This window comes from Nicotiana tabacum, chromosome 18, assembly GCF_000715075.1.
Source record: "Nicotiana tabacum cultivar K326 chromosome 18, ASM71507v2, whole genome shotgun sequence".
In the NCBI taxonomy this organism is placed as follows: domain Eukaryota; kingdom Viridiplantae; phylum Streptophyta; class Magnoliopsida; order Solanales; family Solanaceae; genus Nicotiana; species Nicotiana tabacum.
Window position 1 is genome coordinate 134,301,909 of NC_134097.1, and position 17,771 is coordinate 134,319,679.

At 38.5% G+C, this 17,771-nt stretch overlaps 1 protein-coding gene across 1 annotated transcript; it reads left to right on the top strand.

Annotated features, from left to right (window-relative positions):
* The first annotated feature begins 295 nt into the window (after window positions 1–295).
* Window positions 296–2,872, top strand: LOC107791911 (high affinity nitrate transporter 2.4-like). The gene is made up of 3 exons (XM_016614061.2): window positions 296–1,145; window positions 1,237–1,352; window positions 2,081–2,872. The coding sequence occupies exons 1-3, from the start codon at window positions 336–338 to the stop codon at window positions 2,745–2,747; spliced, it is 1,593 nt and encodes a 530-aa protein (XP_016469547.2). The 5' UTR covers window positions 296–335; the 3' UTR covers window positions 2,748–2,872.
* The last annotated feature ends 14,899 nt before the right edge of the window (window positions 2,873–17,771 follow it).

Genomic DNA, 17,771 nt, shown 5'->3' on the forward strand with positions numbered 1-17,771 from the left:
CTAAAAACTTAAAAAAAAAATGAAATAAAAAGAAAGACAGGGGGGGCTAAGTCTGTTAGTAAGATAGTGGACAGAGTATAAGATTCCTTAAAAATAGGATCCTTTGGAATATACCATAAGATTAACGCTATTAATCAGATGCGGCGAAGTGGATTCCTTAAAACAACAATTGGGACCATTCGGAATCTCCATTAGTTTATTTAGCTTTGTATTTTGTCAACTCCTTTATACCTATATAAACACACCTAATATTATCAACACATACAATTCAAAATCAAATTACTAATCTTTCTTCTTTAGCATTTTAATCAATCTTTTTTTTTCTCTAAAAAAAAATGGGTGATATTGAAGGATCACCAGGTAGTTCTATGCATGGAGTTACAGGTAGAGAACCAGTTCTTGCTTTCTCTGTTGCATCTCCAATGGTACAAACTGATACCACTGCACATTTTAAAGTTCCGGTCGATTCTGAACACAAGGCCAAGGTTTTCAAATTCTACTCATTTTCAAAACCTCACGGTCTAACTTTTCAACTTTCTTGGATTTCTTTCTTTACTTGTTTTGTTTCAACTTTTGCTGCTGCTCCTTTAGTTCCTATTATTAGGGACAACCTTAACTTGACCAAAATGGACGTTGGTAATGCTGGGGTTGCCTCTGTTTCCGGAAGTATTCTATCTAGGCTTGCAATGGGCGCGATTTGTGACATGTTGGGGCCGAGATATGGATGTGCATTTCTCATAATGTTATCAGCTCCGACTGTTTTTTGCATGTCTTTCGTGTCTTCGGCTGGTGGCTACGTTGCTGTGAGATTCATGATTGGATTCTCACTCGCGACGTTTGTGTCGTGTCAATATTGGATGAGTACGATGTTTAATAGTCAGATTATTGGACTTGTTAATGGAACAGCAGCAGGATGGGGAAATATGGGTGGTGGAGCTACTCAGCTTATTATGCCTATTCTGTATGATATAATTAGAAGAGCAGGGGCTACCCCTTTTACTGCCTGGAGAATTGCATTCTTTATTCCTGGTTGGCTTCATGTTATTATGGGAATTTTAGTGTTAACTCTTGGCCAAGATTTGCCTGATGGTAACCTTGCTTCCCTACAAAAGAAAGGTGATGTTTCTAAAGATAAATTTTCTAAGGTGAGTAATCCATTTTCTTTAATTTGTTTGTACCTTGGTTATTTAAAGGAAGAAAAGTTAGCTAACTATTTCATCTCTACTTTTGTCATAGATATTGTGGTATGCTGCAACAAATTACAGGACATGGATCTTTGTCCTGCTCTATGGATATTCTATGGGAGTTGAATTGACTACTGATAATGTGATTGCTGAGTATTTCTTTGATAGGTTTGACTTGCTTTCCCTAAGCTTTTTGTTATGAATAGCAGTACTTCCTCTATCCCAATTTATAATGTTGGTGTTTGACCGGACATGAATAAGAAAGAACCAAACTTGTAAAACTTCTGGTCTCTAATAGGACAAGCATTTCTATGGCTATATCATTAAGGGTGAAGTTGTCTCCGTGTTCGAGCTGTAGAATCAGCCATTGATACTTGCATCAGAATACGTAGGCTGCCTACATCACATCTCTTAGGGGTTGTTTGGTTGGAAAATAAGTTATCCTAGGATTAATTATCCCGGAATTAGTTACTCCCAGATTGTTATCCTGCCCTCCCATAGGGATAAAAATAACACTACAATCCTGGTATAACTAATCCCGGGATTAGCTATACCACAATTTTATCCCGACCAATCATAGGATAAACTCAACTCAAATTTAATCTAGGGGTTAATTATCATTTATCCCTCGTACCAAACGAGCCCTTAGGGTGCGGCCATTCTCGGAACCTGTGTGAATGCAGGATGCTTCATGCTCCGGGTTATCCTTTTTTTTTTTTTAATATCATTAAGGGTGAATAAGAGTTTAAAATGAAACGTTACTAAATATAGAAAGATGTCATTTTAATTGAGATAGATTAAAAAGGAAAGTGTATCACATAAAATGGGACAGAGGTATTATACAATCTTCGTTGGCACCTAATTAAAGAAATTAATCTCTATTTAAAAAATTGTAGATTTGATCTTAAACTTCACACGGCTGGAATCATTGCTGCCACATTTGGTATGGCTAATCTCTTAGCTCGACCTTTTGGAGGATGGTCATCAGATTTTGCAGCCAAACGTTTTGGAATGAGAGGCAGATTATGGAACTTATGGATTTTACAAACACTTGGTGGAGTTTTCTGTTTCTTACTTGGAAAAGCAAACACACTTCCTATGGCTATTGCTTGGATGATAATATTTTCCTTAGGCGCTCAAGCAGCATGTGGAGCTACATTTGGTATTATTCCTTTCATTTCGCGTCGATCGTTAGGTATAATTTCAGGTATGACAGGAGCAGGAGGAAATTTTGGTTCTGGTTTGACGCAACTCCTGTTTTTCACAACCACAAAATGGTCAACAGAAACAGGATTGAGTTATATGGGGATTATGATTATAGCTTGTACACTTCCTGTATCTTTGGTTCATTTCCCACAATGGGGAAGTATGTTTTTGCCTCCAACTAAAGATCCTGTTAAGAGTACTGAAGAGCATTACTTTACCTCTGAGTACACTGAGGCTGAGAAGCAAAAGGGTATGCATCAAAATAGCATCAAGTTTGCCGAGAATTGCCGGTCGGAGCGCGGCAAGCGTGTGGGTTCGACGCCTACTCCGCCTAATGTAACGCCAAATCGTGTCTGATTGGAAAAAACTTACTCGTACTTGATGTTTCCATCCTCATAGTAAACGTGTGCTACGTGTATTTCTAATGAGGTTTATTACCCAAGTGTTATTAAATACATGTATTCCGATTTTTTTTTCGTTTGAAGATAAATTACATGTTTGATTTATAATTGTATTTTCAGAATTAACTTGTGGTGTTTGAACAGGTTGATATAATTTGTGCACGTTGTGTTAATGTATGGAGTGAAGTTCTGAAGAACTATATCCAAATATCAATTCGTTTTAAATATATTTTTTTTGTTGTGCAAAAAGTATTATCCAAACATAAACTTCATATCAAATCAAAACTTCAGTTAGATAATCATTTCAAATCAATATTTGCTATGGTGATTTGAGTGAAGTTTGATACTCTAATGAAAGATTAAGTCGTGTCTTGATATCATCGTTTTCCAAAGAAAGAAAGAAAGAAATTTATGATGAAATTGATGTTTGAATGTAATTCTTTTTGAAAATATGAAACATGACTTATACTTACAATTTTCTATAACTATCAAAACATTCCCACTTAGTTTCGATCTTACCAAACAACCAAAGTGAACAATCGTTTTTTATTCCACAAATTAATGATTATCTCCAATCATATAATTAAGAATATATCAAACGATGCCTATTAAAATAATACTAACAAAAATCAAAGAACATACATATTAGAATAAACGCATTATTTTAGGGGGTATGCCTTGGTATAATGGTATTGATAAGATTCATCATAGTAGGAAAACTGGGAAGCTGGTTCAACATAAGCCGAGTTAAAGGAGAAATGGTTGGGCTCATTGTACTGTAATTGCGGCTGGAAGGTCGGCCTATTGGGGTCACATATTTGGGTTCAAGTGTGTAACAGGTTTGGGCTAGGGATAAGGATTTTTGGGGGCATTTGCATATATACCCGTTTTTTGGGTCACGTTTTAACTTGTATCCGCTTTGCAAAAAAATTACAAGCGTACTCACTTTTTCGCGTAACTTCAGCATACGGGCCTGAAGTAGCAAAGACAATCACACAAACTTCAGCATTCTAGTAGACGAGCCTGAAATAACAAAAATTGCTGAACCAAGTGTGTTGAAGTTTTTTTTTTGTAATTGCTGAACTTAAACATTATAGTGCTGAAGTTTTGTTCTCTATTTGCTGAAGTTTTTATTTGTAATTGCTGAACTTAAGCATTCTAGTAGCTAAAGTTTTGTGATTCTGAAGTTAGTTAGTTCATTTGTAAAAACTTCAGCACCAAATAAGCTGAAGTTTTTTTTCTTGTATTCATTAGTCAAAAACTTCAGCAGAAGATGCTGAAGTTATTTAGTTCATTTGTAAAAACTTCAGCACTAAATAAGCTGAAGTTTTTTTTTGTCCTGGATTCATTAGTCAAAAACTTCAGCAAAAGATGCTGAAGTTATTTAGTTCATTTGTAAAAACTTCAGCACTAAATAAGCTGAAGATTTTTTGTCCTGGATTCATTAGTTTTGTCATAATCAGACTACTATAAAATAATCAAATTGCCAACAGTATCTAAATCATAAAATTTTGGAAACAATAAACGTGAAAAGAACAGAATTATCATGAAAAGAATCACTAAGTGTGGCCTTAAACTTTCCGTACGTGAAAATATTCACAAATTATTGTCTACTAACTTACGTAATTATTTATAATTTATTTTTTAATAATCTGATAAACATACTTATGTCAATTATCCCATGAACTGAAAGTTTCATAGCAGAACCAACAGCAGAAGAAGAAGAAGAAGAAGAAGAAGAAGAAGAAGAAGAAGAAGAAGAAGAAGAAGAAAACGAATGAGGAGAAGAAGGAGGAGAAAGGGGGCTGAAGTTGTTTAAAAAGTGGGTACAAGTTAAAACTTTTTAAAAAAATGGGTATAGGTTAAATGAGGGCGAACAAATAGGGCGCTCCATGCAATTTTTATGGATTTTGGTAGAAATGATACCAGGTAGCCAATCTAAAGCGCTACTATTTAGGAATTAGTCAGTGCGTCACGAATTTTAATTTTTCAGGATAAAAATATCCTGAATTTAAGATTTTTAGTTTAAAATTTCAAACAAAATAAGTTCTGGCTAATCTCTTAATAGTATCCCTAAGAATGACTATATATACACGTGCGCCACAACTCGATACTAACCTAGACGAAGGAGATGGAAGTGGCAATAATTGCGAGAGACTCTCGCTGATACCATTAATTATAAATAGAAAAATTACATGATGTAGCTAACTTATACACTGTACCATATGTAGTTATACTTTAATATCATTTTGTACCTATTTTTAAATTTTATAGAAAATCCATCTGTAATTCTGTATTTCAAGGGAGGAATTTTACGGTAAATCCTTGTATTTTTGCATTTTGCCTTGATTTGCACCATATATGTAAATTTTTTCAAGTATGAGAGTTTTTTTTGCACCATGTATTTTTAACTATATTTTGTGGTTACGCACCCATGTATACATCCTTGTATTTTTGTTGTTTGTATCCTTGTATACATCCCATAATTCCGTATTTCGCCTTGGTTGTATTCATTGCACGAACGAATATAGTTGATACAAGTTGTATTAGTTGCGAGAACGATTATAGTTAACATATGATATATTTGTTGGGCGAACGAATACCGTGAATACAAATGCCTCTAGCAAAGAAAGATTTGCTACGGATGGTAAATATTGAAACAATAATTGTGAAATTGTAGTGCTTTCTCAAATTTTCTCAATAAAATTTAAATAATTATAAAATATATAAAAAGTATCGTAAGTTATAACTTTAAATGAAAGATATTTAGAAGAAGAAATCAGCTAATCATGGAGCTCTGCCATGGATGAGGAGCTGAAGAGCTAGGTTAGGGGGAAGGAGCCTAGTTCAATATTCTAGAGAAAGAAGAAGATGAATCTGTATTGATTAAAACTCTTTACAGTATCTCTACATGCAAATATATAAACCAACTTGATAGACTTTAAATACTCTTACCTTATGTTTTGATGATCTAACAAACTTACTGTTAAGAACCAGATATGGAACCTAACCTACTTGGATTGCTGCAAACTTTAACGGATTCCAACTAAAGGTGAAGTGCGACAGCTTCAGGAGCTAGGAACCCACACAAGAACCTGATACTCTTGTGGTTTCCTCATAGCAGTACAGAGTCAATTGGACACAGCTGGAAATGAAGTGACTGGCGACACTGTTTCTGCCGTACTGCACTGTCCGCCCACTCATTCTCTAACCAAATAAAGTACTCACATCATTTTAAGTGATGTGATCAAGATGTACCCACAATGAGCTTTATATAAAACATCACTGGAAGGTTTCTGTTTCTCATTCAAGCATCTTGCAAAAACAGAAGAAATCAATCCTCATAAGCTTGAAGAACAAGGTTGAATGCAACTACGGACCAGTTCCAAAAAGATATCTTGTTGTTGTCCTAGTTGAGTTGTAACCTTGTTGTTGTACTTATTGTATCTCCTAAATGCTTACGTAGAAGCGTTTGATTAGGAATCCTCTTGAAAATCCGTAAACTCCTTCAGTATATGTTGTGACTAGATTTAGTCATAAGGAAAAGTCTTTGTAATTGTAGAGTTACAAAGTGGCTTGTGGTGAGAGCATCACAAGTTAGAAAAAGCTTTTGTAACTAGGAAGTCGCAAAGTGGTTTGTGGTAAGAGTACCACAAGTTATTTGAGTAAATCCTTTGCAATAGGAATTATTATAAAGTGGCTTGTAATAGGTAGATTACAAGTTAGTGAAGTTAAAAGCCTACAGGTGTAGGTCGTAGTTTTTTGATCCCCTTGTGTGGGATTTTTCCACTTAAAAATCTTCTGCCTTATTTACATACTATTTTATTAGCATTCTCAGCAGAATCTTGTAGAGGACCATGTACTCTACAGTTTAGTGGACCCATACAAACTAACAATTGGTATCATAGCTGGTTCCTCTATCAGGCTAACACCTAGGAAGGATCCTCATGGCGGCTCCACCAAATTTTGAAGAAGGTCATTCCATATACCTACACCCCAAGTTTAATGGACAATGCTATTGGTGGTGGAAATCTAGAATGCACGATTTCATCATGGCTGAGGATTGTGAGCTACGGGATATCATTTGCGATGGTCCTTATGTTCCAATCGAGGTAATAGATGAATTTTATTTTTCAATGGAAAAAACCAGCAAAGAATACACTGAAGCAGATAAGAAAGCTGTGGAGAAGAATTTTCGTGCCAAGAAAATTCTAGTATGTGGAATGGGACCTGAAGAGTACAATAGAATCTCTACCTACGACACTGCAAAGGAAATATGAGAAGCTTTGCAAACAGCTCATGAGGGAACTACACAAGTAAAATAGTCTGAAGATAAACCTAATACTGGTGATAGTTCCATGATGGCAGTTGAAGGCGAGGAGATTGGATATGACTCAAATTTTGCTTTGATGGCTCAATTAGATGATAATGAAGGCAATGGCAACAAAGAGGGAACATTGAAAGGAAACGGTCAACAATGGTTCATGGATAGTGGGTGTTTGAAACACATGACTGGGAACACCACAGACTTTCTTTCACTAAAAGCCCTGCAAGGAGGGAGTGTATCCTTTGGCAATAGTAAAAAGGGGTACGTTCTTGGAGTTGAAAAAGTTAGGAAGTCGATCACTCATTCTATTAAAAATGTGTACTATGTCAATGGGCTTAAGTACAGTCTTCTAAGTGTTTCTCAAATCTGTGATAAAGGAAACAAGGTGGAATTCTTGTCCAAAATATGTACAGTCACTGACTTTGTGACCGGTGAAATAGTACTAGTGGCCAAAAGATACAAGAACATCTATGTTGCTGACTTTGAATCATTACAGAGTGGTGATTGTAAGCACGTGATTTTTGCTTTACGAACAATCGCTCCAAAAGAAAATAAAAATAGTGACAGATGATTTCGCTGTACAATTGTTCGAGTTTTTCGTGACATGTGTTGTTAGTCATTTATGGATCTGTCCATTTTGCATTTAATCATTAACAAACAAAATACAAAATATGCATGTCAGGGTGATTAAACCATAATTCGGTCAGTAAAAGAAAATTCAAAAAATATATGTGCATCATTCGTTCTAGGCTTTTAGTTAACTTACCGAAATATTTTTGTGATAATTGTGTTAAAATGTTGCATTGTTGTTGGTTTTAATTTCATTATTTTATTGTTTGTTATTTCATTTTTTGTTTTAAAAGAAAAAATAAAATAGAAAACAAAAAGAGGGATTGAAAAACGGGTTAGGCCCAGGAAATAAAACAAAAAAAAATGGGCCCAAACCAGCACAAGTCCGGTCCAGACCAGGCCTGCCCAGGCACCTCCTGAAACGACGTCGTTTCAGGGACGGTTAATCTGGGCCGTTCATTTCCATTGATCCGATGGCCCTTATTAGCCCTCATGACCCGACCCATTCCCGTTTTTGACCGACCCCTTGATTAACCAAACGGCACCGTATGGTCTAGCCTCCCCAATCCTGGCCATCAATTTTAATCAATCCAACGGCCAGGATTGAATCAGCCTCCCCGTATATAAGCCTCCTATCACACCCCACGCCCCCTATTCTAACCCCCCCCCACTCATCGTCTTCATCCAAACACTGAAGCCCCCCCAAACCCTAGCAGCGGCCCTAGCTTCCCTTTCACCAGAACCCGGCGGCATGGACGCCGGTGGCCACCTCCTGAACACCCTAGGACCACCTCACTGTCCTGAACACAAATCCACTAACCACGAGCCTCGAATCACTTCCGTTCGTCTCGAATCTTCATTTGAAGATTTGAGTCGAACCCGGATATATGCCAAACCATCCCATCTTCATACCAGACACTCCCCTGACCTTCCTCGTGACCAAACCAAGCTTGGTTTGGTCCGAATCTACCCACAACTCCTAAAAATCCAGATCTGGAAATCCAGAACTTGAAACACATGCACCTGGGGAACCCGACCAGTTTTGACATGGGTTTGAGGTCTAATAGACCTTAATCAAGGTGTTCTCATGAGAGAACACCCTGATTAAAGTTTGTTCGGCCTCAAAAATTCGAAGTTGAATCAGATTTGGGTCTGTTTGATTTAAACATTTTGGTAAGTTTTCCTTTCTTTTGTTTTATTTCTAAATAAGTTGTCAGCATATCTCTTTGTGTTTGGTTGTTATTTTGTTATTTTTTTTGGATTTCTTTCATCTCTGTAAAGACCTTTTATTTGGTCAATTGTTTTCTGTGTATGATTTGAATGTATTCTGTGATGAACATGTTCAATTAGATTAGTCGTCAAATGAATAAACTTATATAGGTTCCCAGTAATTGAACACAAAATTGTCTGATGCCCTTTAGGTCCCTGAACATATTGTTTATGTGAGCGACTGATTATTATCTGCTATAATTAGTATAGTCGACTCGATAAATGTCGTTGATTAGTTTCTATAACTAATGAATCAAACGAGCTAATAATGTCGCATGACTAATTGATACTTTGCCACTGATTGAAGGCCCCAGCATTGTTTGAAATAGTTTGTTTGCATTGAAAAATGACTGAAAGGTTCAGTCTAGGCAGTCCTGAATTTGAACTTTCATCAGTTCAAAAATGCCCTGATGCTGCAAAGGGTCAAGACAGTGATAACCAGGGTTTAACAGGGGTAGTCTGGGGTTTGCAAAGAACAAAAATGATTAGTTTAAATGAGCTGACAAATAGGGTACTAATTTGGGATTAAATTAATGCCAATGGGGAACAAGACATAAGAGTATGGGACTTAAATGGAATAAAAAATGATGCCCATAACTCCTGATTAAACAAAACCAGGCGTGGGAATAAAGGGGGCTGACACCAAAAGATGCTTAGGCATGGGCTTTAAAGAGTATGGGCAGGCTGCAAGTTGCAGCAAAAAAGGCAGCTTAACTGCACTGGTTTTTGGCTTATAAATAAGCCATTTTAGAACATAAGGGGGCTGGACTTTTAGTCTTCAGAAAAAGAGAAAACAAAAGGCTGGAAAATTTTTAGTCTGAGGAGAGGTCTTGTGAGTTTAAAGAAAAAGACTGAAAACATAAGTTAATTTCCAGTAAACACTGTAACCAAACACTGTCTGAAAAGTTGTATAAGAGTTCATATTGGTCAAGCTGTCTCGGCCAAGTTCTGTGGTTTGCATTAACTGAGCTGCTTGTGATTGTTGAACTGTTGGTGTTGCTGCATTGAATACTCTGGTATTGCTGTTGTTTCCTCACTCTTTCCTGGGAGTGCTCATTTGGTGCTCGACTATTTGCTGGTTTTCTTTGTTCTGGGAAATATTGCTGGTTGTTTGTGGGCTGTGGAAAACATTTGTGGTTGTTGGATTGTTGCTGTGTTATTGCTGTTTATCTGCTGTTGTTGTATTTGCCGCATACCCCTCAGCTGACAATTCTCCTTCTTCTTCTGCTTTGCTATACCAGGTACGCGATTAACAGTGCCAATGTAACTTGAGAGTTTAAGCATGAATATAAAAGAGAAGAGCTGAAGTTGTTTATTTCGTACATAGACTGTTATATTGAACCTCATTTAATGTATAATAGTTTACATTCTTGTTTAGATACTGAAGGTAGCCTGTGTGCCCAGTAGATATCAATATATGGTGATTGAATGTTAGTTTGTATATGTAGGCTGATAGATAAAAGGGTCCCCAATGCAGTAGGTTGTATCTTAGGTTTTATAAGGTTAGCATGTCTTTAAATACATAGAACTATCCATGTTAGTTAATTTTGTGTCCTTTTGATAAATTGTCCTCCTATAATTGGCAAACCATTGCCTTAAAATAAACGGTGCAAGCCTGCACTTCTCAACCTCACGAAGGTCGATCCCGGATCAAACGAACCCAGCAGGCTTTCATCAGAAAGGCATCGGCCCAGGTCCAGCCGATACTGTGTGGGCTGGGTTTGGGCCCACAATGCTCGATTAGCTGCCCATGTGCATGGCCATGTTTTCTTACTCTGCAAAGGCACTCGGAATTCCGTTATAATAACCTGCAAGCATGTAATTGAGTAGGGTCATTTTTATTCTCAACTAATGGAGACAAATGCGACAAGAAACGTAGTTGCTATAGGATATCCTTTTAAAATAAAAACGAGATGAGCCTCGACAAATAAAAACGCACAAGCTACGGGGCCCTCGCTAAATGTATATTATCGAAGCATTCAGTTTTCCAGGATGGGTCGTTTAGCAAACCTCACGGCCCTCCCAGAATAATAACGCGATAGCCTCTTTAAGCGCGTATTTAATAATTTTACCTTCTTAAAATCGGGTGCGCATTTATGTGACCCAAATCCAAATCTCAACGGATTCGAAATGTATTTCTAATCACGGGTACATTGATTGTGACGTGGTTCGAGATGCATGTCCATGACGTCGCAAATTCCTTTTAAAAGTAGAATGAGACGAGCCTCGTCAAACTAAATGTACACAGCTGCGGGGCCCTCTAACTGTATATATATATTAAACACTTAGAATTCGGGACAGGCCGTTTAGCGAATTTTTCGGCCTTCCCCAAAACAACAATACGCTAGTTGCTTTAGGCGCGTCTTAATAATTTATTCTCCTTAATTCGAGTGCACATTTATGTGACCCAAATCCAAATCTCAACCGAGTCGAGATATGTCAACAACCACAGGTGCATTGATGTAACATGGTTCGAGATATGTTTTCACGACGTTGCAAGTCTTATAAAATAACAGTAAATGATAAAAGCGGTTAAAAGTTAAATTTTGCACATAAGTTCACACTTGTATAAAATCAGATAATCAAGCCGAATGTAACAGTTGAGCGACCGTGCTAGAACCACGGAACTCGGGAATGCCTAACACCTTCTCCCGGGTTAACAGAATTCCTTATCCGGATTTCTGGTACGCGGACTGTAATATAGAGTCACTGTTTTCCTCGATTCGGGATTAAAATTGGTGACTTGGGACACCCTAAATCTCCCAAGTGGCGACTCTGAAATAAACAAATAAATCCCCTTTCGATTGTCCTTTAATTGGAAAAAAACTCCTTGTACCCTCTCGGGTGCGGAAAAAGGAGGTGTGACAGTGATCTGAGTTGTCTGAAAGCTGTTGACGATGATGCTAAACTATGGTACAGAAGACTAGGCCATGCAAGCTTTTCCCTTCTGAACAAACTAATTCAGAAGGACCTGGTCCATGGTCTGCCTTTGTCATAATTCAAGATACAGAAAGTCTGTGATGCATGTGTTAGAGGAAAACATATGAAGTCCTCTTTTAAGTCTAAAAGAGATGTGAGCACCTCAAAGCCGCTTGAGCTTCTGCATATGGATCTGTGTGGACCTATGGGGGTGCAAAGTAGATGAGGAAAAAGATACATTTTCGTAATCGTGGATGACTATTCCAGATTCACATGGACTCTGTTTCTCAGAACAAAATACGAAACTGTTGAAGTGTTCGTAGCCTTTGTGAAGAAAATCTAGGTGAAGAAGGAGTCTAGAGTTGTATGCATTAGATCATATCATGGGACAGAATTTGGCAATGTCAAATTTGATGAATTCTGTAATGAAAATGGCATCACTCACAACTTCTCAGCTCCCAGAACTCCCCAGCAAAATGGAGTAGTAGAAAGGAAGAACAAAACTCTAGAAGAAATGGCAAGAACAATGCTGATTGATAGTGGAATTGCAAAGAACTTCTGGCTGAAGCTGTCAACACTGCCTGCTACTTAGTGAACAGGTGGTTGATGCAATTCAGGGAACCCCACTAGCACCTGACAGAAGGATAGAGGAAAATCAGCCAAACATACCTTCCTCCTCTTAGAATGAACCTCAGTCGTCTAACTGGAGACACCAAAGCTCTTACCTTATAGATAACATCATCACCCCTCTAGATTCCGGAGTACAAACCAGGTCAAGAGCCAGAAATTCACTTGCCTTCTCAGCCTTTCTCTCCTAGATAGAAACCAAAAACATCAAGGAGTCCTTGAAAGATTCAGATTGGATTACAGCCATGCAAGACGAGCTGCATCGGTTTGAGAGAAACAATGTGTGGCACCTGGTACCTAGACCCCCAAATAGAACCATTATAGGAACCAGGTGGGTATTCAGAAACAAGCTCGATGAACATGGGGTTACCACAAGGAACAAGGCCAGGCTAGTGGTCCAAGGCTACAATCAAGAGGAAGGGATTGACTATAATGAAACGTTTGCTCCAGTGGCTCTCATGGAAGCTATCATAATTATAATTGCTTTTGCATCTCATATGGAATTCACCTTGTTCCAAATGGATGTCAAGAGTGCATTTTTGAATGGACTCCTTAAAGAAGAAGTCTATGTGAAGCAACCCCAAGGGTTTGAATGTCATGAGGACCCTGAATATATGTTCAAACTGGACAAAGCTCTGTATGGGCTAAAGTAGGCTCCTAGAGCTTGGTATGAAAGACTGTCAAAGTTACTCTTAAAAAATGGTTTTAAAAGAGGAAAAATTGACAACACTCTTTTCTTAAAGAAACGAGGAAGGAACCTGCTCATTTTTCAGGTTTATGTTGAAGATATCATTTTTGGAGCAACAACTGACTCTCTGTGTGAAGAATTTTCAAAACTTATGGGAAGTGAATTTGAAATGAGCATGATGGGAGAATTAAACCTTTTCTTGGGTCTTCAAGTAAAACAGTCCCCAAAGGTACTTTCATTTGTCAGAAAAAATACATCAGGGAACTCTTGAAGAGGTTTGACATGGAAGCATCAAAGGTGATAGACACTCCCATTGCAACTGCCACTCGACTGGACATGGATGAAACTAAATCTCCTATGAATCAAACAATGTATAGAGGCATTATTGGGTATCTCCTCTATCTCACTATTAATCGACTTGATATTGTTTTCAGTGTGGGGCTATGTGCGAAGTTTCAATCAAATCCCAAAGAATCTCACTTGAAGGCTGCCAAAAGATTACTAAGATATCTCAAAGGAACACATGACCTGGTGCTGTATTATCCATCATGTGACAGTTTTAATCTGATTGGGTATGCTAATGTAGACTATGCAGGTTATCTTGTGGACAGAAAAAATACTTCTGGAATGGCTCAATTCTTAAGTTCATGTCTTATCTCTTAGGGAACAAGGAAGCAGAATTCAGTGGCTCTATCAACAACTGAAGCTGAATATGTAGATGCAGCATCCTACTGTGCTCAACTTCTATGGATCAAGCAGCAACTGGAGGATTTTGGGGTACTCACTAAGAGTGTGCCCCTTTTATGTGACAATACCAGTGCACTCAACATGGCCAAAAATCCAGTTCAACATTAAAGGACAAAATATATTGATGTGAGGCATCATTTTTTGAGAGATAATGTGGAGAAAGGGTTGATATGTATGAAGTTCTGCAGCACAGAAGATCAAACTGCAGACAGTTTCACCAAGGCACCAAGTAGGGAACAGTTTGAAAGAAATAGAGTAAAGCTAGGACTGTTGAAGCCAAATTAAGAACATGTTTCCTCTTTGACTGGCTTTTATCCTTAAGAAATAACTGGCTCAAAGTGTTTTTTGGCCATGTCTAACTCACTTCAATATCGTTGCAGGTAAACACGCATGATGAGCATAGAGGTGATAGATGCAGTGCATGAATGATAAAAGAGGATTGATTCTTTTCAAAACAAAAATAAAGAAAAAAAATTCAAGAACCAGGTTCTCGTACTAAAGGTTAGTAGTTCTGTGCATCCTTTTAATATATGTCTTAAAAAGGGTACAAAATACAACTACCATGTCATCAACTTTCTAGATCTTGCTGTCACGTCCCTTCAATTCAAAACGTTCCATCTCTCTTTGAAACATTGCAATTCTCCACGCCCAACCGACGTTTCAGAACCAGTGCATATTACTCTCCCTTCATAATTATCCTCTACTTTTAAAAACCCTCTTTTCTGCTCTTCTTGACCATATGTCCTACACTAGAATCACCCAAAAGGGAAGGATCGTCACACCACTTCTTTCAATGGCTGAGAAAACTTCTGATCTCTCTGCCTCAGCTGTAACTACCACTGACCCATCTATGGAACCTTTCGTTTTGACTAAGCCTTCCTCACCCTCTATCACTCCAGCTGCTGCAGTCACACCAACTCAGAAACCCTTGAAACTATTGTTCTGTTCTCCCCATCGTCTATTGTTCTCACCAGTCAAACCCTAAGTGGAGAACAAGCTCAAAATACTGAGTTCACAAAGGGTTCTGCCATTGTTGCCACCGATTCCATGGTTGTGGAAGCACCAGTTGAAGAAGAAAAAGATGTTGTAACTGTGTTTGTAGTATCCGCTGATGGGGTATTGCATGAAATTACATCCCAGAAAAATAAGACACACGGTGTGGAGGAAGAATGGGCCATTGTGGCTGTTGAAGGGGATGCAGTAGCAGATACTACTGGGGCATCACATGAGGAACCTAATCCCTCTCGGAGGACCCAGGTCAAGGCTCTCATCCTCAGGACAATACTGTTCCCGCATTTGATATTGTGCCCCTGGGAATTCAAGCACCTGAATGCGATCCTGTGATGAAGAAGACCTGGATAATGTGGCTCTGGATGCATTCATAAGTAAGCGAAGGGTTGTGTCCACCTCTGAGTCTGAAATCAAACGACCTACTACCAGGCTTCAAGTCAAAGTGGCCTATGACTCTGCTCTTCAAAAGAGCAAGAAGAGTAGTAAGAAGAAAAGAAGAAAGTTGGCGAAGGATGGTGTACCTATAAGTGATGAGGTTATCCCTGTAGTCGAGGTGGAATAGGGAACACCAGAGGAACCTGGTTCACTTGTTAGGCGGTCCTCGAAAAAGACAAAGCCTGTTTCAATGGAGAAAGGGTCAACATCTAAGTCCAAGATGAAGGAGGTAGTGAGTGAGTTTTCCATGTTTGATGAGGATGTACTAGTCAAGTCCAAGGGAAAAGGCAAAGTCAGTGGAGAGAAGTTTGGGAAACGCAAGTCTGAATCTGTTGAAGAACCTAGTTCTATGAAGAAAATCAGAAGTGAAGTTAGCCTTGGCTCTGAGCGCCTGAGGGATCAAAAAGTTATGTTAGGTTGTACATTTGACCCAGCAATCTTTGAGATGGCCGGAGTACTGCCAAATTCTGGAAATGGTCGAGTTTCAACAATGGGTGCATCTATTTCACATTGATGCACCTAAGGTGTATGAGGAAGAGGTACAAAGTTTTTTCGCTAGCCTCTTGATACTGACCATGTCTGTGCTTTGGTCAATGGGGTGGACATCGCCTTTGATATAAAATTGCTTGGGGAGATTTTAAAAGTTCCTACAGTTGGGGTGTCGAGTGTACGAGATGTTTGTCAGTATAACTTCAGAAATGCAGTGGTGAAAGACAATGCTAATCAGAAAGGAGACCAGATCCATAAGAAAGCACTACTCCCTGTTTACCAGCTGCTGTTTGAATTGGTTAACAAAGTCCTATTGCCTAGAGCTGAAAGGAGGTCAGTGACTTCTAAATCCGACCTATTCCTAATGGAGCAACTGGACGATTTCAATCCTGTGAGTCTGCCTGCTATTATGATAGAACACATGTAAAAGGTTGCCACCTTCAAGGACGGTAATCATGGCCTTCCCTATGGATTCTTGCTTACCCAGTATTCAAATTCTTTAAAGTTCCACTGGGAATAGGTAAAATGGGGACTCGAAAGCAGACCTTCTCATAGACAACTTTGGAAGAGTGCGAGTGTGTGGAAAAGTATGGAGGGGTAGGAAGTACATCAACCGTTTCTCAGCTTATCAATGCCCATAACAATGCAACTGAGGAAATTTGTCGGTTGAAGGCCAGAAATGCTATCCTGGAAGGTCAGCAAGCCCGAGGGGTTCCCATGTCGAATGATGAAGTGGCTCATTTGACACAGGAGAATGCTGATATTAGGGCGCAAGTTGAGAACCTGAAGGCAGAACTTCTTAATGAGCAGAAGTCGGGAAACGCTCGAATAGACCTTGTTCTCCAGACACTTGTTGCAGCTACCAAGCCTTTTACTCATAGTGCCCCCTAAGTACCCCTTCAGTGACCAATTTTCTGGATATGTTTCTTATGTTTTTTTTTGGTTCTTTGTTGATGATTTGGGGGATGTTTTTTTGTTTTCTTTTTTTGATGGTTGAGATGAAACACTACTGCTCCCATTAGCAAGTCCAAATGTTGCCTATCGTTTTTATCAAAGGCAAAGGCATATTAAATTATTATTAATATAAATCCTCATTTTATTATGTCAGTACTCTCTCTCTCTCTGTGTGTTCTATTCTCTATCATGATTGTGTGCACATATGTGGTATGAGTTAGCTTAGCTGGACTTCTTTGTACTGATGTTCTTTTTAATAATGCCAAAAGGGGGAAAATATGACTCATAGAGAAACACATGAGAGGAACTAGTTCTTAATGCTCTGACCATGTAAGCTATTGTTACGATAAGGCATAGTCTCAGGGGGAACTCTATGTTCTCCTGAGTTCCCTGATACTTTGAAACTGGTTCTTACTGCCCAAATTCCACCCTATAAATGTTAAGTTTGTCGTCATCAAAAAAGGGGAAATTGATAGACTTTAAATACTCTTGCCTTATGTTTTGATGATCTAACAAACTTACTGTTAAGAACCAGATAGGGAACCTAACCTACTTGGATTGCTGCAAGCTTTAACGGATTCCAGCTAAAGGTGAAGTGCGACAGCTTCAGGAGTTAGGAACCCACACAAGAACCTGATACTCTTGTGGTTTCCTCATAGCAGTACAGAGTCAATTGGACACAACTGGAAATGAAGTGACCGACGACACTATTTTTGTCGTACTGCACTGTCCGCCCACTCATTCTCTAACCAAATAAAGTACTCACATCATTTCAAGTGATGTGATCAAGATGTACCCACAATGAGCTTTATATAAAACATCACTGGAAGGTTTTTATTTCTCATTCAAGCATCTTGCAAAAACAGAAGAAATCAATCCTCACAAGCTTGAAGAACAAGGTTGAACGCAACTACAGACCAGTTCCAAAAAGATATCTTGTTGTT